This window comes from Haliotis rubra, unplaced genomic scaffold (assembly GCF_003918875.1).
Source record: "Haliotis rubra isolate DU_JTF1 unplaced genomic scaffold, ASM391887v1 Scf10, whole genome shotgun sequence".
Taxonomy (NCBI): domain Eukaryota; kingdom Metazoa; phylum Mollusca; class Gastropoda; order Lepetellida; family Haliotidae; genus Haliotis; species Haliotis rubra.
Window position 1 is genome coordinate 1,255,655 of NW_025764892.1, and position 20,112 is coordinate 1,275,766.

General features: G+C 40.1%; 2 protein-coding genes across 2 annotated transcripts in view; both read right to left on the reverse strand.

Annotated features, from left to right (window-relative positions):
• Positions 1 to 1,449: 1,449 nt before the first annotated feature.
• On the reverse strand, positions 1,450 to 10,265 carry LOC124253179 (acetylcholinesterase-like). Its single transcript, XM_046686933.1, has 11 exons — positions 9,974 to 10,265; positions 8,265 to 8,426; positions 7,636 to 7,786; positions 7,211 to 7,396; positions 6,785 to 6,981; positions 6,182 to 6,311; positions 5,083 to 5,154; positions 4,387 to 4,469; positions 2,905 to 3,025; positions 2,380 to 2,515; positions 1,450 to 1,853 (listed from the first exon to the last, which is right to left on the reverse strand). The coding sequence occupies exons 1-11, from the start codon at positions 10,175 to 10,177 to the stop codon at positions 1,532 to 1,534; spliced, it is 1,764 nt and encodes a 587-aa protein (XP_046542889.1). The 5' UTR covers positions 10,178 to 10,265; the 3' UTR covers positions 1,450 to 1,531.
• Positions 10,266 to 14,498: 4,233 nt separating this feature from the next.
• LOC124252981 (acetylcholinesterase-like) overlaps positions 14,499 to 20,112 on the reverse strand; it is a 58,479-nt gene continuing 52,865 nt past the window's right edge. The window contains exons 10-11 of the mRNA XM_046686729.1: positions 19,174 to 19,309; positions 14,499 to 18,296 (exon numbers count right to left, since the gene is read on the reverse strand). Of these exons, the coding sequence (XP_046542685.1) occupies positions 17,972 to 18,296; positions 19,174 to 19,309 (461 nt within the window). The 3' untranslated portion in view covers positions 14,499 to 17,971. The remainder of the gene's footprint in view (positions 18,297 to 19,173; positions 19,310 to 20,112) is intronic.

A 20,112-nucleotide genomic window follows, 5' to 3' on the forward strand; every position in this document is an offset into this window, starting at 1 on the left:
AATTCCCAAATAAAATGCAGTATTCATGTATTTATCCACAATGCTAAGCATCTGATACGTGGCTCTTGTTGTAATAAAATAGTTATACAACCATATATTCTTATATTTTCTTATCTTTGTGATATCAAAATAATCTAATGGTAAATAGAGATACAAAATCCAACAGCAAGTGGAGATATGATGACGCAGTTGTAAGCACTCCGAGAAAAGCGCTCTCTATAAATACTTGTTGCCATAGCCAATACAGTCTTTCATTCACCAAAGAGTTCGAAATGAAGTTCTTTTGTTTTCTGACTTCTGACCAAGGCACTACATGTAGTATCGTTATGTCATATGTCGATACACCATGATCTACAAGAATGCACAACATAAACTTGAACAAGGACCAATGACTAGTTCACGATGGGCAATATGCATGTAAGCCTCGACAAGCCAATGTACTTTCCTTAATTCAGATTTACTTCAGTTTGGTTAGGCCTTTTTTCGTTTCCTTTGAAAATGGAATTAGCGTTTCTAATGTCTATTTTATCATGCATTGTGTCTTGAAGTCGTATCATGAAAACATATGCATGTAGCATGGAAAATACGTGTTTATACCAATGCACATATATTAGTATCGCCTGCTTTTTCACCCATTCAAATGTCATGAGGATTTATGACAAGATTTATACAGTGAGTGAGTGAGTTTAGTTATAGATAATATTTATGAGAGTGAGTGTCAGTGTAAGTCGTTCTGTGAGTGACTGAATAAGTGATTAGGGTTTAAAACCGCACTGAAATGTGATGTGATCTGTTTATAACCCACAAGTAAGTGAGTCAGTTTAGTTTTACGCCGCTTTCAGCAATATTCAAGCAATATCACGACGGGAGGCACCAGAAATGGGCTCCACACATTGTACCCATGTAGGGAGTCGAACCCGGGTCTTCGGTGTAAAGAGCGAACGCTTTAACCACAAGGCTACCCCACCGCCCCCAGTTATATAATGAGATCACTGATGACAGTATAGTAATATTATACTTGAGTTTTTGAAAGAACCAAAAATAGACTCGTGTGTTGAGAGAGTATATGTGTTGGGTTTAATTCTTCTCTGAACATATAAACCATTTCGAACACTGTCACTGTGTGGACATCTTTTATGAGAAATTACAATGGCAAAACCTACGAGAAAAGGAATATGACAGGCAAAGAATCTTCCATGGTGTCATTCTGTGGCCAATACATGTGATCAAAGAAATTACTCCATACCTAATTACGGCATGCAACTACAACGACGTTTGAGCGAGTGAGTTTAGTTTTACGCCGCACTCAGCAATATTCCAGCTATATGGTGGCGGTCTGTACATAATTGAGTCTGGACCAGACAATCCAGTGATCAACAGCATGAGCATCGATCTGCACAATTGGGAACCGATGACATGTGTCAACCAAGTCAGCGAACCTGACCACCCGATCCCGTTAGTCGGCTCTTACGACAAGCATGGGTTACTGAAGGTTCGTTCTAACCCGGACCTTCACTGGTACCAACGACGTTTAGTTTGCTTGCCTATAATGACAATGTTTTCGTACCGCACACACGGCACCTGCAAAGACACACAACAATAGCACACTCACAAAAAGAAAAGTCCAGGTTAGAACACCGTATTTTTCTTTTTCAGTTTGTGTCGTGTTTGATTGGAGAGCAATAATCTGTGGCATCACACTATTCCAGAAGGCCATCTGGCGAGCCCGAGGCTTGTATGCTGTCTTTACTGTTCCCTTCCCATCAACCCCATCGATTTTCATGTATGCTTGAATCTCGCTATCAAACTGTTGGAAGTATACTGGGTCTGTTTCGACTGTGGACGAAGGCTTCCTGAAAAAGTGAAATGTATATGTAAGGAAAGAGTTACGTAATATTCGCTATATGGAATGAACCATCTTTTGATGAAGTCAATGATGAGCTTGGCGTTCATTATCAATTTTAATGCTACGCCATGAAAGAAGTGCTTGACACTTATTTATCATGTTCATTGTCCTAAACTGTCACAGCAGGGATGTTCCTTATTACATGTGCCAACTCACACCAACGAAAGGAAAAGCAGAATAAAATCCTGCCAAATGGAGAAACTCATGGCGCCATTTGCTCACGACCTGACACGACACCATGCTGTAAATATCGCATAAGATACGAGGAACTGATTTTATTGTCTGGCGGCAATAAAAATATTGATTTAATTAATATGCCTAAAAAAAAGAAATAGAGAAAATAACGTTCAAGATCTTTTTAATTTCGACATTTAGTAAATGTGGGGCAGTTTGAAACCTTTGATTTACTTTCATGTCCGAACACTGTGACAGGTGAAAAACGTTTTTTTTACATTGGGAGGTAATTTCCTCACCCTGTCTTGACGAAGTTGATCCACATGTTCATGAAGACTTTGCTGACCTCTCGATCCTCGTCCGTATAGTTGTACAGGGGATGTCCAGAGAAAGGACAGCCGAAGAGGTAGAACAGGTCGCGTCCATGTGGGACGCCTACAGGTGGTCAATGATAATTCCAAATATAATGTCAGTCATGGAATGAACCTCGTCCATGACACACACCGTCAGTAATGAGATTGAAACAACAACTTGCGAATGTTCTGTAAATAATTACAGGCTGAGGATTTACTACAAGTAAGCTTTTAGAAAACTCTTCAGAAATATTCAGCCGTACCTGTACATTTTGTGTTGGTATTTGTTCAAAATGTAAAGTAGGTCTCGGGGTTTATACCTCACTCACTCACGCAACCACACACCACTATCACACTTAATCCCATGTGCCATCATCCATAACCATTGGAATTTAGTAATCACAAGCTGTGCTATTGTAAAGCAAATATACACCCCTCACCTAACAACATCAATGTCAACAACGTACGTACCTTGCACCTTGGCAGAAGGTGATGCATAATCAAAGGAATAAAAGTAGATGTTGTCCGTCCTGGCAGCGATACGTGTAGCTATATCGAAGGTAGGAGCAGCTATGTCGTTATCGCCCCAAATCTAGAAGAGAGAAGGTCCTGATCCACAAAGTGTTCGTAGCGTTACGAGCTATCGTAGCTACATAGTGTATCACACGATTACAAAAGTGCTACAAACGCTTTGTTGGCCTGGGTTCTGGAGGACGAGTAACACCCACTAAGAGGAATGAACATAACAGTGGAACCAAAGAATGAAATGCTATTTCTGTTAGTATTGACACTATGAGTGAGTGAGTTTAGTTTTACGCCACTTTTAGCAATATCCCAGGAATATCACGGCGGGGTACACCAGAAATGGTACCCATGCAGGGGCGGAATCAGCTTTTTGAGAAAGGGCGATCGGGTGCACACTCTTGAGAAAAGGGGGAGGGGGTGCACACTTCATTTTCACGAGAGTTTCAATGGTTATATTAATAATCTTTCAGGACAAAACTGACACCAGTGCATCACCACCCCTGCGATTGAAACGTTATCACATAGAAAGACATAAGGTTCTAGGAATTGCAACGACCAACAGTGAAAAAACCCATCGCTTAATGTTTTCGAATGAGATTGAAACTATGATGGTGCCACACTGTAATTGAATCCAGCCGATCTCCTATAATCCTATATACATACATATTCATCGTGCACGTGTAGCCCTCAAGAAATGGGTAATAGTTAAGGAATACGTCCTGGAAGCGGATGACAATCCACAAAATATTTTGAAAAACATTGTTAGAGCATGCAGTTTTTGTTCTCACACAGATTGCAAATACTGGTAAAATGGCAATGATCCTATTATTTGTAAAATTATTGTACTCCTGAGAGGGTACGTACGTCCCGAAACATTGAAAGTAAATTTGAACTTACCACATTTCAAATGTAGAATTTCTGTTATTTTAAATTCAGGCTAAAGTTCCTACAATCGCCAGTGAAGGGATGGTGTAAATCCAGCTAGGGTCTATGCAGGTAGCAAAGGTACTGTAAGTCCCCATGGTCTCAAGTATGGTGACCAACCTTCAGTTGCTGGTGATCTCTTGGCCGTTTTTATATACTGCATTGTTCATAAAATTTGTTTAAGTTTACAGTTACATGCTAGTTTTGATTCTCTAACTTTGATAATCTAGTTATTTTACTCTCCTTCGTCGACAGGTTTTTTTATGATTTGATTGCATTTATTATGAATTTGTAATTTGTTAAAGTATCGATATGGCTGAAATATTGCCGATGTGACTATAAATCGTAACTCACTCACTCACTCCTATTTTTTGTAGCACTCGCCAATCATTCATTGATAACTTCAGGCTTTGATTACTACTATGGAGCTACAACAGAGAAATATTTAGAAGGAACTTTTTTCTAAAGGAACATGTGGGGTTCGTTATTCCATTACATACTTACTTCACCCATTGCAATAGCACGAGCCGTCTTGTTCTGAGGGTGATTCCATGGGTAGTACTCATGAGCAATGACGCTGCTTTCAACTAGAAAGAGAAATTTCCACTGTAATGATATATCATTTCTCATACTCTTTATGACTTTTTTAACAATAAATTGTGATTGTTTATTAAGTCACTTTAGGGTCAGAATGGACATAACACACAGGCCAGTGAAGATACGGGTAAGAATTGATCTTGTAACCCATGCTTGTCGTCAGAGGCGTTCAGGCTGGCCGGCTTGGTTGGCACATGTCATCGTATTCCAATTGCGAGTATCGATTCTTGTGATGATGATTACTGTATTGTCTGGTCCAGACTCGATTATTTACAGACCACCACCATGTAGCTGGAATATTGCGTAAAACTAAACTCACTCTTCAACGGGGAAATAACTAATTGTATCCCGATTGCGTAGATCCATGCTCATGATCTTGATCACTGGATTGTCTGGTCCAGACTTGATTATTTACAGACCACCGTCATATAGCTGGAATATTGCTGAGTGCGGCGTTAAATAAATAACAAACAAACATAAGACACGAAAAATATTTTTGTACGACATAACTGCAAACTCTTCTGTGGGTAGCATTTGCATTTACTGTTAGATCCATATATGCACTAGGTCCTCAGTCCTGGGGATTTAAGTTTAGATACGTACCCAAATTGAAGTTGTCGATTTGCATATCCTTTGGGGTCAGCAAAATGGAACTGTATAAGCCCCATTCCCTTCCTAAAGGATGACAGAATATGTACATATACAACTGGAAGTGTTAGATCAGCAAATGCATATTATCAGTATGCCCATGATAACCTTGCCCGCAAATACTCTCATCAATGTGAGAATGTTAACTACATACTCACAACAACGTCAAGAGGATGCGAATAACTAAAAAGACAAAAAGATGTTCCATAAAGCTGAGAAATATCTGCTAGAACCAGCGTCTACTGTACGAGTTAATCACTACCATGTGTTCCCAGTGTATGATATGCTATTCACCAAGAGGTGAGGTTATCCTGTCCCACTGGTTTGCCCCTGTCACTAACACATGCAAAGGCAAGGCAGTTGCTCAACGGTACAAACACGGCAACATATGGTACAGGTCAGCATAGGTAATCCTCCACTTATGTACCCCCTTCATGTGTGCCATAACTCAGTTATGAATGCTTTACCGAGTCTATCGTGAAGTTCCCGTGAAGATGCGGGTTAGAATTGGTTTTCAGCAACCCATGCTTCTAGTAAGAGGCGACTAACGGGATCGGGTGGTCAGGCTCGCTGACCTGGTTGACACATGTCATCGTATCCCAATAGCGTAGATCGATGTTCATGCTTTTGTCGCTGGATTGTCTGGTCCAGACTCGATTACTTACAGACATAAACTCACTCACTCACTATCGTGAAGTGTCCGACTGGACACTAATAATCTGTTAAATTTGTAATGATACCAGACAGTTCCGAAAAGGTGAGACTATCCTGTCCAACACCAGGAAGACAATATTAGGGTACGTCAGCTCATCTTACGATTCTATTTCAAATTCAATAGTTCCAGATTATGTTTTCAAAATCAATTAAAACACATTTGACAAGAACGCGAATATTCGCTTTCTTCAACTGGTCCTTTCATATAGCCGAAATGTGTAAAAATCCTCATAGGGCTGTAAAACGGAAGTATTTGACACTGGACTTAATGGCACCTAATCAAACTACCAACCTAAGTATTAATCCTATTTGCAAGTATCTAAGTCTTCTAAGAATGTACCTTCATCCCTTGTTATTCCAGCCATAAAGGCTTCCCCATTCAGTTCAGCCTCTTTAAACAGAGTGTCCACGTGCTTTTCCACAAAGAAATCGTCTACTACTATGCGCAAACAAAGTCCCGAAGAAGAACACTGGAAAAATAATGCACTCAGGGTTACCCTACAGTTCATTACAAGTATCTTGATATATTTTTGCGGAATATAAACTAAAATAAGATATTGACTATGTGTAAAGGTGCAAATAGTCCTGCATGAGCAGGACCCGTGAAGATCTGGATTAGAATTAGTCTTCAGCAAACCATGCTTGTCGTAAGAGGCTACAGGATCGGGTGGTCAGGCTCGCTGACTTGTTTGGCACATGTCATCGTATCCCAATTGAGAAGATGGATTCTCGTGATGACGATTACTGTATTGTCTAGTCCAGACTCGATTACTTACAGACCGCCGCCATATACTGTAGCTGGAATGTTGCTGAGTACGGTGTTAACCAACCAACCAACCAACCAATCCAGTAAAAGAAAGTGACCCTGACTGGCATGCATCAACCTAAGAAAAGTTGCAGTAAAATATTCAGGCTTCAAGCCACACAGCAGCCACATACTTACACCAAGACGCGCGTAAACAGTTCCGTGTATTTCTTTCAGTGTCTTCGTCTTTAGACACTGTTTTAGTTTTTGCAGATCCTTGGAACTGCTGCAACCGATATCCTCGCCTAAGCTGGTAAGAACCTCTGGATGCTGAAGTGCTGATGCCCAATCGGCCGTTGGCGACCCACTTTGTATGATGGCGAAACGGAATAATCCTGAAAATGACCATTTGATTGTTTATACGGTAGGTGAAAGGGAAGATCGATGCTTGTGGCGCAAGCAGGCGCATAGCAAGCGAATTTGTTCGTGTAAGCCCGATAGGTTGCAAAGCTTTATATTCAGATAGTAATGAGGGCTTGCCCAACCTTTTTAGCAACAAAAATGTGTAAGCCCGGGCTTTTTTTATGATGGTAGCTACGCCCTTGGCAAGAGTCTAATATGTACCTTTTGACAGTGGTGACACAATATGGTAGCCAACATCTGCGGCCCCGGCACTGTGTCCTTCGACGGTAACCTTGCTTGGATCACCTCCAAAGAAATGAATATTTTGAGAAACCCATTGTAGCGCTGCAGTTTGGTCCAGCAGACCATAGTTTCCTGGAAACTCCGGCTGTCCACCACTTAGGAAACCTGCAATATATACAATTGACGGCGTTGTAAATATTAGAAAGGCCTTGTCACATTATGGTGATTACTACAACATGTGAGACATTGCCACTCTTTTTGTGGGTAACTTGTAACGTCATCATAACTTTTCAGCTACTAATACGTTTAGTTATGTAACGATTTTCTGGTCAGTATATATCAAAGTTAATTCGATCATCACGAGTGTTTTCTGGAACATTCTATGATTCGGTATTTCTACGTACCGAATGCACCTAGTCTGTAGTTAAAATTGACAACAATGATCTCCCCTTCTGCTGCCAAGGTATCCACATCTAACATGGCTCCCATGCCCGCATGATTGCTGCCCCCATGAATGTGAACAAGGACCGCCATCTTGATCCTATCTTCTCCAATCTTGACAACAGATGGCATGGAATGATGAACTTATGTTCAGCTACAGTCTTCAAGATAACTATATTAGTGTGTGTTAATATACATAAAACGGCTCCTTTGCTTGTGTTCAACGGGTTATTCAAAATAATCGTTCTGGTAAATACTGGAAGATAATATTTTTAGACTCTGGTTTTATTTAAAATAGAGTATGATATTGGGAGAGAGATTGGAACGAATTTACTTCTCGATAGTTTACAGATGATACCATTTGACATGACGTGAACAGTAAATACCGTAAAGCATCAAGAATAATTCCTTAACAAGTCTAACACTTATGACTTGCCGTGCCAAACGGGAAATTACATGACAACACATTTGTGCTTTCTTTCTACAAATGAATCAATTAAAATATTCTAAAGTGTTTTCTGCAACCAATAACTTTTATTGAAAATTTCGTTTTCCACTACAGTATTAACAATAACTGATAAAACGGACGTACCTGCGGAACATATATGTTCATGTATAAACAGTCCTCGTCAGTGTTATTGAATCCAGGACGGTGTGAAGACACGTAGGACAACAATGCCGGTCTTTGGGGACAAGCAGGGGGAAGCGCTGTCGTGTTTCGTACATCTTTCCATGCAGTGGGTTCCTCGGGGTACTGTACAACAAATATCAGCGTGATGCTAAAACATGTACGGGTTGTAGAATTTATAACGTCATTTTCACGTTTGTGATTTGGACAGATTCGTTTATTCAAAGCTATGAGAGCATATAGGGCATCTACATGATGATGCTTTGATTAAGGGAGATGTCAATAGGTGCCTGTGGGTCCATCACAAAGGACTGGACTGATCTTGAAAATATTAGTAAAAACATCAGAACAAAAGCTTTTACGATTCGGGCGAAAAGAAACGCTAAAAATCAAAAACTTATCCATAATCTGAAGAAGTACAGGAAGAGGAATTAAAACCTTTAATGTTAATCAGATAGTAATGATATTATAGTTGGTTGGTTTGTTGTTTAACAAACGCCGCACTCAGCAATATTCCAGCTGTATTGCGGCGGTCTGTAGATAATCAAGTCTGGCTGATCCAGTCAACAACGTGATCCAGTGATCAACAACATGAACATCGATCTACGCAACTGGGATACGATGACATGTATCCACCCAATCAGCGACCCAGACTACCTGATCCCGTTAGTCGCATCTTACGACAAACATTGGTTGCTGAAAATCAATTCATCAATTGATGAGATGCTACAACAGGTGCTTGAAGTGATAATGTCTTCGTAACTATTGTTTTCTCGATGGTTAGAAAGACATTTAAAGTATTATTTTGATAATACCCTGGTGAGACATGTCAAGACTCATGAAGAATACAATAAGGAATTACACAGCTAGTGTAGGCACACCAAGGTTGTTGAACAGGACGTCGACGTTGAAATTTTGTTGATGGCGAGGTACTGCTGGCAGGCGCATCATTAGGTGTAGACCAGGTGAAGTCATTCACCGTCTTCCCAGAATTATTGAGAAGGAGAAACCACTGCATCGTGTATATATTTACTCTGTATGGAATAGAATAGCAATCCAACCGACCCCTTCATTCAATTCATGCAACCAAACCTAGTTCTTAATGATGAAGCCAATGAATTTAATTTTCTGTACCTCATGGAGGATGAATGATAAATATGCGGACGTTGTTAATTAAATGAAACGCTTACATCCCAAGGGCCAAGTTCTGCCCCTTGAAGTTTGGTACCTCTCTTGACTGACATTGGGAGAGTGCCCGGGTTTGCAGCCACTAACACAGCCCTTCTGACAATCTGGGTAATAGAGAGGGCTGCAGTGTTGGAGAGTCTTCAAATCCTCCGAAAAGTTCTTGGTGGGTTCGACAGGGTAGCGCTTCCAGGGAGACGTCCCTTGCGCTGTCTGTGCTGCATGGGCTATGGGTATGGGCCTTGAGCTGCTGCTGGTGATAGAGGCAGTGGCAGCGCTTCCGTAGGCGAATAATGAGCCTAACCAGCCCGCCAGTGCCAGGATCACTAAAGCCCTCATCGCCACAAATTATATTTTAATCTGTAAATAACAATCAGAATCATCATCGTCGTCGACATAATAATAACTTAATAATACATACCACACATTCAGCATATTTTATTTGTGCAATATTCAAATATTTTAAAATTATTCAAAGTACGACTCACCTCAAATCGGAGTTCTCCTACAGGAGGTGCTGCATAGGGAATGCTCAGGTATCGTTCAACCTTCTTGGAACCCAGCACAGTTTTAACAGTGCCTCTGATCCGACCATAAAGGGTATCTCGTACCACGAATTCCTCGGCTTGGGATATAATCACTATTGTTGCCAAGTAGGAAACAACAACAGAAATTGTCCATAAGCTAAACATTTTTTGGGATGGACTCCGGAACCTTCAGTGTCTCTAAACTATTCCACTGTTCTCGCTGCTTTGAATTCGCATTGAATGGGCAGATAGGGAATACGGCCTTGTTGATGCAGTGCTAATAAGCATCACAACTGGGTCAGCCTGATAGAAACACCACTTATGTGACAATTACATCAAATGTCAGGTACAAGCTACTAGACACTATTTCATGACAATGCTTCGTTGACTAGGATTACCCATCGGAATGCCAAACTTCTATTTTACAAATACATTTACCAAACACATTCGGATATTTTTATATCATTCATTCATCTTCGTGAGAATAAACATGACTTATTGTGATAATGGTATATTATTTTAATAATGGCCTCTGCTGTGAATCCAGGGACGAAAGGCCTCAGTGTAGCTTGAAAGAGAAACGAGTTTTCAATCACTGATATACCTCAGACTCGTTCCTTCTTGAGAAGTACCCGTGAAGATTCGGGTTAGAATTGATCTTCAGTTACCCGTGCTCGACGTAAGAGGCGACTAACGGGATCGGGTGGTCAGGCTCGCTGACTTGGTTGACACATGTCATCGAATGCCAATCGATGCTCGTGGTGTTGATCACTGGATTTTCGGGTCCAGACTCGATTATTTACGGACCGATGCCATAGAGCTGGAACATTGCTGAGTGCGGCGTTAAACAACCAACCATCCAACCCACTTCTCGAAAATATTAATAAATGTACAACTTTGATTCCATTAGGAGTACCGTGTCTGTGAAAGTAGGTTTCAATATGTTTGCTATCTTGTGTATACCTCATAGATAACATTTATGTGAAATTTTGGGACAGAACGATTGGGAAGAAGTTTTAATTATAATTACTAGTCAAAAGACAGTCAAAGCACTGTTTTAGATTTAGATTTTATATAAAGACTTAACCATCGGGTTGGCTCGACACGCCGAAGACCCGGTTCGATTAACCACATGGGTACACTGTGTGAAGCCCATTTCTGGTGTCCCCCGCCGTAACACTGATGGAATATTGCAAATATCGGCGTAAAACCAAACTCACTCACTTACTATAACCACTCGGCTACTCAGTGGCCAATCAGAAACATATACGGGAAAGAGTTTCTATTGTATGGACTGACAACTATGTGTGGTATTCTTGTTCATGACAGCTGCAATTAAGCAATGTAACCCTGCCAAGAAAATCCATAACATGCTGTGAAAACGGTCGCTGCTCAAGGTAATTGACGCTGGTAAATAGTTCTTAACTAACACCCAACCTACGGATAATTATTTCTTTTATGGAATCATAAAAAGTGAGATTTACCGCATAATTATGTAATTATGTATGAGAAGATATTCCTTTCAAACGGGAACTACGGAACTATACTCCAGGCTAAGATAGACACTTTAACGATGCTGGACGTATCATTAAAATCACACCAATAAACTCCGTCAATAACACAATCAGTGTCCGAAGTGAAGAGGCACAATTAGGAGAGGAGGGCTACCTGTTACATATATTTGGTCCTTTAACACTGACAGGATAGACACAAAAAGTCCCTTTGAAAAAGTACGTGAGGTTTGTCAGTCAGTGTTGCATTCGTGGATATCAAACAACAGACACCGAAATCAATGTTTCATACATGTTCCAGCGAATCTTAAGAAGCGGGAGAAGCGGACGTGAACTTACACACTTACATAAGAGAATATGAGAGTAGTATTTAAACAAACTGCAACGTTATGTTTTTACTTCTGCCTTGCGTTTATATTCTCAGGTTCATTTTCCACTGCAGATACAAAACCGTTTTAAGAAGAAACACATTTAAGATGTACTCCTAGTGGATACGTACCATCGGTTTACCAATGTGTATCTTGACAAATGTACAGCTATACAGTCCATATCTTGATAATCATATATTGTATATACATATGGCTTATAACTTACTTCTCTGGGATGTTTCTATAAATTCGAGTTCCTTGAATTTGGAGGTAACTATTGGAATAACCATATATAACCTATATATCAAATGAACAAGGAACTGAAAGACGCCACATATACAGCTATCAAGGCGCACGCTACATTTCTTTCTTTTATTTAATCTCTGCATAACAACATATGGCACATTGAGCGTATGCACTGAAAATGATGAAAACCGTTGATAAAGATGTACTACCAAGTTCCCTATTAACAGATTACGTTATAATGCATAGGTTGGTGGTGAATTATGACGTCGGATATGTACAGCGGACGCAATACTTACAACCATACATATAAACATAATGACGCATAGAACGATTAAAACCCATGTTGCTGTTCCATATGCTTCTGTCTTCACTTCCGGTCCTTTATTGCGCAATCGCGGAAGCAGTGGGTTCCAGAACGCCCACTCCGCCATTATCCCAATCAGTGTCACTGAGAAATGAAGAGGCACAATCAGAAGAGACGGGCTAGCTGTTACATGTATTTGGTCCTCTAATACTTACAGGATAGACACCCGAAGGTCCCTTTGGAAAGAATAAGTGAGGTTTGTCAGTCAGTGTTGCCTTTGCGGACATCAATCAACAGACACCAAAAGCTCATGTTCCCACGAACCTCAGGAAGCGGGAGTAAAATTTTCTCTTGTTGGCGCACGTGAACTTGAAAAGAACATATGGTATCTCAGCGTTCAGGTTTTACAAAGTTGCATGGAAATATGGTCTCAAAACACTCAGCAGTTTTCCGCTGCAGATTGATTTCAAATATGGTCTCAAAACACTCAGCAGTTTTCCGTTGCAGATTGATTTCAAATATGGTCTCAAAACACTCAGCAGTTTTCCGCTGCAGATTGATTTCAAATATGGTCTCAAAACACTCAGCAGTTTTCCGCTGCAGATTGATTTCAAATATGGTCTCAAAACACTCAGCACGTTTTCCGTTGCAGATTGTTTTCAAATACAAAATACATCCCTAACAAGGGATATTTGTTGAATACCCTTTAGATAGCCCCCATTTTCAACAACTACAATCAAGGAGAACCATTTTCTACTTCAATACGGTTGAAACATTTATGAATATTTGTTTCAAGCCATGTATGAAACTCTGTGTAACGACAATCTAAAGGAACGGTATCAGAACTATGTGTGTTGGTTGTGTTTGGGAGAATGATGTTCCAGTTCACCTGTATCAAAAAATGGTTGGTTGGTTGGTGTGGTTGTTGTTTAACGCCGAAAAGAAGACATCGAAAACAAGGGTTGCTGGAATATTGCTACATGTATTTCTAGCTAAGGGTGAATCAGTACTTGGAGTTAATTATTTACCCGTTGAAGATGAGTGAGGTTTAGTTTTACGCAATATTCCAGCGATATGGCGGCGGTCTGTAAATAATCGAGTCTGGACCAGACAATTCAGTGATCAACAGCATGAGCATCGATCTACGCAATTGGGAACCGATGACATGTGTCAACCAAATCAGCGAGCCTGACCACCCGATCCCGTTAGAGTTGATTATTTACAGACTGCCGCCATAAAGCTGGAATATTGCTGAAACTAAACTCACTGACTCACTCTTGGAAATCGTCAAAGAAAGAAGATAGTTCTATTGTACAGTACTTTAGACATGATGAAATATACAATAGGTTGAAGATGTGGAATACTGCGCCACAAAAGGATAAATGGACGGTTTGAAGTTGAGGTTTTCCTTTTACTTCCGGTGGGTGAATCAGAAAAGAATTAGCTATTTGACGGCGATTGATCAATAACAGATCATCGATAATCAGGAGCTGCTTAATTTATACTTGGCCACATTTCCTCGCAAACATTCTGATTCATATGCACGAAGATTCCGATCTGCAAGAAGTCGAACACAAATGGAGGTCATCGGGATTACTACTTATCGTCTAAATGCGTTATCCCAAATGCGGAAATGAATGTCTTCAGATTTTATAGCCGAGGTACTGATGCATGGTTTCGGCTGATTCCTTCATCATGTAAGGATTTGTTTGTAGCAATATTTGTTATGCCACTCATCCCTTGGATCAGAATGCTATTGTATTGATGTTTACATGTCATGGTCATGGTATTCCATGCCTTACCAGTGGAAGCACGAACAAAATTGTATGGCAGCCAGATATTGGATATGACACCTGACTGGATGAGTATATTGTAATCTTGTTTTATCATCTTTGGCATTCTACCAATGACAATATCACCCATTGTGGTCTTGGCAATGACAAGACTTGGAATTTGCTACCACGTCCACGTTCTGCAACACGTTCCTGTGAACGTTCACCTTGGACTCACTCACTCACTCACTCAAACACAGAGCAAGAACATAACACAAGTAAGTGTAACGGTCCAGAAATGTTTATTCTATGTATATAACATAAGCATTTTTATGAAGTAAAGTAGAAAAATAAGAAATTGTACGTGTCCAAGTAGTGGAGCCGTGAGGTACAGAAGCTCACTTGAAAACTTATTTGTCGAATATTTGTTTTTGGTCAGGACAAAATATAAATGATTTGAAAATAAGAAAGAGACAATAAAAACATTTGAAACGGTGCAAATGCATGTATGAGGTCTTGTAAATGTACATATGTTCAGCTGTGTCACAGCATCTGTTATACTATTACATGCAGTGTCTATCATATTTCATTAACAGATAGAGTGATAGGAGTCTTTTCGCCTAGTACTTCCATATCTGAGACAAGTCGTTTTGAATTGCCATGTAAAATGTAAAGTCAGAAGGTCAAAACTACAGAATAGTGCATATACCACATTCTGCCTATTTAAGTATACTCATAAATGTTTAATCCACATATACGTTTACTAGCTAGAAGATTGATCGTTTAATAACAAAAGAGACAAGAGGGATCAGTAGTTTGAATAGCCAAATGTTATCCATAAAAAAAAATAGACAAGACATTAAACGAATAAAAGTTGTGCGTGGTAACAAGTGTAATGAAACAATGCTGTAACCATAGAGATATGATAGTATACAAGCCTTACCAAGCATCCTTACCATCTGGGCCATCGTCACGCTGAAGATCCGGGTTCCATTCCCCACAGTGGTACAATGTGTGAAGCCCATATTGCTGGAATGTTACTAAAAGCGGCGTAAAACCATTCTCAGTGACTCATTACACGTTGTAATATTGATAACTTTATGAATGAATAAAACATGAAGACTGAACAAATTACACACGAACTGTCAAGAATTATATTTGGTACCATTATGGAAACTACTTTAATGTTTCATCTCTACTCAGAAGCAAACGTTACTTCGATGGTGTGTCGCCATCATGTTGTCAGCACAACAGTATATCATTCAGAAACATTTCTTTCAAGTCTCAAATTACTACTTGACGGTACGGTATAAAGAAATAATGGCAACCGTGTTTAATTAGGTGAGTGAGTCTGACTTTACGCCGCTTTTTGTAACATTGAAACAATATCACGAACACCAGAAATGACTTTCACACATGTGTGTACCAGTGTGTCCAACCCGGGTCTTCGCTGTGACGAGCAAACGCTCTAACAACTCGCCTAACCCACCGACCCGCAGCTATGTTTAAAGTCGGACTGGCCTTCTGGGAGATGCATTTAGAAAACCATTTCTGAAATCATTAATACATAGTTCAGCTCTATAGACCTTCTACTCTCAGAAGAGATGTCGAAAATGCATTAATTTCTTTAACTGTAAAACATTGGAATATGATGCTATCAATGTTCTTCGGCATACTGTTTCAATACCCTCAACACTAGAAGTAAGTGACATATCTTATCATTACATACTTAGTAAATTACGATTTTACAATCCGAAACTACACATGCAATATCTGTTTAAGCTTCACTTGAATATAATGACACATATATAATCATACTTTGAGTAAGTAAAACACAAATCGCCGGCATACGAACAACCATGGATGCGGGTACAACAAAACTCCATTACAGGGCATCCTGAAACTTTACCCTGCCATTTAACAACGGCAAGTATAGTCGACAATATCAGGTCTCTTCACCTTTCGGTTACATAAACTTATGTAAATCACGTATGAGGCTATCCAGCTTATCTTTTCTGTGTACCTGTGAAATTCAATTAGAAAGATGTGGGGCAGAGATCCAATATAAGTTTATATCCCCTAAGACCGACGACTTTAACACAATCCAGCAGACAGACAGCCGCAAGGTTTTTAATGTGACCCAAATATCTTGGTAAGGTAAAATGTGGACTAAACGTTTATCAAATAGACGTGAAAAAGGGACTAAACACTCTACAACAGATGTTATGTGGCAATAAGCAAAGGCAATCGTTTTAAGTTTGAGTACCGTAGGTAAATGGGCTAGTTCCCGATAAAAGGACTATACAAATTCTCCTTTAGCCATTTTAGGAACATCCCAATATAACAATACAACAACCAGACCTAGAATTAAAACACCCGCACAATACCTTTGGGTACAGCCTCCCTGTCTCAAATACTACAACGATTGGTGGAAGAAACTGATTTTGTGATACAACGTTCACATGTACAATCCAAAGAGGGACACACCACAAGCGATATTGACATTGCAGTTGGAACCGCAAAAGAACTGCATGTTGCCACACACTTTCAAGATGCTTTATTTCTGTCTGAGGCAGCATGGCATGTCTTTCACGGTTCAACAATGACGGTCATGAAATGTTAATAAAACACTATAAAAACATGTTTATGTACATGTGGTTATATTAAAATGGTGATTGTATGGACAGTTATAACAGTAGACGTTCAATATTACTACTTATTTTAAAGCGATTCTCACTTTCAATATGTAACGCATTTTAGTCGTAGTGATTGGTTCACCAGTACAAGTCCAGACTATTAATGACTTAAAGTTCTAAACATAATTCAAAAATGCTGCTTTTTCTAAAACTAACACCCATTGTGATCAAAGTGTATGTCTATAAAAGAGAGAGTGAGTTTAGTTTTACGCCGCTTTTAGCAATATCACGGCGGGGAACACCAGAAGCATAGCTTCAGTTATTGTACCCATGTGAGGAACCGAACACGGTTCTTCGGCGTGACGAGTGAACGCTTTAACCACTAGGCTACCCAACGGGCGTTAGAGAGACGTCCTGTTCCCACCATATATGGGATTGTTTAAGGTCAGAACATATTGAACAATAAGGTATCATATCAGTTCTTATACCAGAAATTAGCAATTAATTATTAATGATTATTGATATTTCTGAGCGAGGACGCAAACAATCAAAACATGGAACAAGTAGAATATTGCTTTTGTGAGTAATGCTGAAACACAGTTCACCAGTAACTGTGATCAAGTTCTTAGTTATCATTTCTGTTTATCGGGAGAACTTTAGCCCCATACAGATGATGAACACACACTTACATAAGAGAATATGAGAATAGCATTTAAACAAACTGCAAAGTTATGCTTTTACTTCTGCTTTGCATTTATTTTCTCAGGTTCATTTCCACTGCAGATGTAAAGCGATCTTAAGGAAAAACACATTTCAGATGTAGGCCTACAGTCCATACCTTGATAATCATATATTGTATATACATATGGCTTTTAACCTACTTTTCTACGATGTTTCTATAAATCCGCGTTTAACTATTGGAATAACCATATATAACCTATATATCAAATGAACAAGGAACTGAAAGACGCCACATACAACTATCAAGACGCACGCTACATTTCTTACTTTTGCTTTTTTTAATCTCTGCATAACAACATATGGCACATTGAGCGCATGCACTGATAATGATGAAAACCGTTGATAAAGATGTACTACCAAGTTCCCTATTAACAGATTACGTTATACTGCATAGGTTGGTGGTGAATTATGACGGCGAATATGTACAGCGCACGCAATACTTACAACCATACATATAAACAAGATAACGCATAGAACGATTAAAACCCATGTTACTGTTCCATATGCTTCTGTCTTCACTTCCGGTTCTTTATTGCGCATTCGCGGAAGCAGTGAGTTCCAGAACGCCACCTGGCGGGGACGTAGTCTCTGGTCTGTTGTTATTGTCCCGTTGCCTTCAATGCCGTTGATTTTCATATAGGTTTGGTTGTGAGCGTCAAAAGCTTCGAAATCTATTTGATTATCTCCAGTAGTTAAGGATGGTCTCCTGGTCGGCGTCAAACAAAATAAAACATATCATTATGCTCTTCATGAACTTTCACGTGTCAAAACTAGATCAGAAATGTGCACTGGGTTTAAAGCCATGTTATTACAGTAATATCAGAACGTTTCAGATTTAATGGTGATGCAGGTCTTAGAGGTTTACCTAGAGGTGAAACCCAGTGAGTGAGTGAGTGAGTTCAGTTTTACGCCGCACTCAGCAATATTCCAGCTATATGGCTGCGGTCTGTAAATAATCGAGTCTGGACACGACAACTCCAGTGATCAACAGCATGAGCATCGATCTAAGCAACTTGGATACGATGACATGTGTCAACCAAGTCAGCGAGCCTGACCACCCGATCCCGTTAGTCGCCTCTAACGACAAGCATAGGTTACTGAAGATCGATTCTAACGCGGATCTTCACGGGTTAGGTGAAACCAGACACCCAGGAGCACATGTGTGGTTCAGACAAACCTGTGGATAATCGGAGCGAACCGCAAGGAATTGCAGCGCCTAAGACTGAACAACCCATTTCTTCATGGGACTGGAAACGTTTCTATTAAACATTCCTTGTTTTCAATTACAAGTTGGAGTGGGTGAGTTTAGGTTTACGCTGCTTTTAGCAATATTCCAGCAATATCGCGTAGGGGGGGCAACAGAAATAAGCTTCACACATTGTATCCGGTCGAGGAATCGAACCCGGGCCTCTGGCGTGACGATGCAAATTGAACAGAACTAGGTGGTAACAGTTTAAATACAAATATATAAGTCGAAACGTGTTTTGATTGTAATAGAAATGGCTGCATACATTAACCTTTTTCTCCAATGAACTGATAGCTATCTGGGTCTCCAAAAGATGAGGAAGTACATGTATACTCACCCATTTTTCACGAAATTGCTCCACATGTTGATGAGGACTTTGCTAACCTGCCTGTCCTCCTCAGTGTATACGTACAGAGGGTGTCCAGTAAAAGGGTAGCCAAACAGGTAGAACTGGTCTCGCCCATGGGGTACACCTACAACATAGTAGTGTGTGAGTGAGTTTAGTTTTACGCCACACTAAGCAATATTCCAGCTATATGGCGGTGATCTGTAAATAATCGGGCCTGGTCCAGACAATCCAGTGATCAACCAGCATGAACATCGATCTACGCAATTGGGATACGATGACAGCGAGCCAAGTCAGCGAGCCTGACCACCCGATCCCGTTAGTCGCCCTTTACGACAAGCATTGGTTACTGAAGATCAACTCTAACCCGGATCTTCACGGCTTCCTACAACATAGCAATGTACTGTATGAGGCCGACTAGTTGACTTACTGGTACTTCTACAGCGTTAGTCATTGCGTAACAATGTACCAAGTGCAATACACTGTATATGTGGTCAGTAATAGGCAGTGATGTGCTATATCTAGACAGGTTCTGGAAAGTACTACAGAGTACTACAATGAGTTGGAGAATCGTGTGGAGTCTTTTTCTGAGGTATGTCACTAATGTACTAGTCACGTGGTCGTCAATTGGCCATGTTGACTATTTGTAAACTTTGTAAAGCTGGTAAATACGGTCTCGGCCTTTCAGAAAAATAACGTATCTCTTCAAGAGCTGTCTGACGAGATTGTCTGCATCAAGAATACTCCCAGTGAGCCAGAACGAAAAAATACGATCACATGCATCAAATGATGAGATGTATCTGCTGTAAGGTGAGGTGAGGTGAAATTGGGTTTTACGTCGTGCTTGAGAATATTTCGCTCATATGACGACGTGCATGCGTGTGTATGTGTATGTGCGGCTGCTTGTACTAGCCCAGACTGAAGCTGGTT

Bases quoted from the DNA above. Each gene is read 5' to 3' on its own strand.
- LOC124253179 (XM_046686933.1), bottom strand. From the start codon at position 10,177: ATGTTTAGCTTATGGACAATTTCTGTTGTTGTTTCCTACTTGGCAACA. The intron at 2,516-2,904 runs GTACGTACGTTG...GACCACCTGTAG, and splicing joins ACCTTCTGCCAAGGTGCAAG to GCGTCCCACATGGACGCGAC. The intron at 1,854-2,379 runs GTGAGGAAATTA...TCACTTTTTCAG, and splicing joins ATCAACTTCGTCAAGACAGG to GAAGCCTTCGTCCACAGTCG.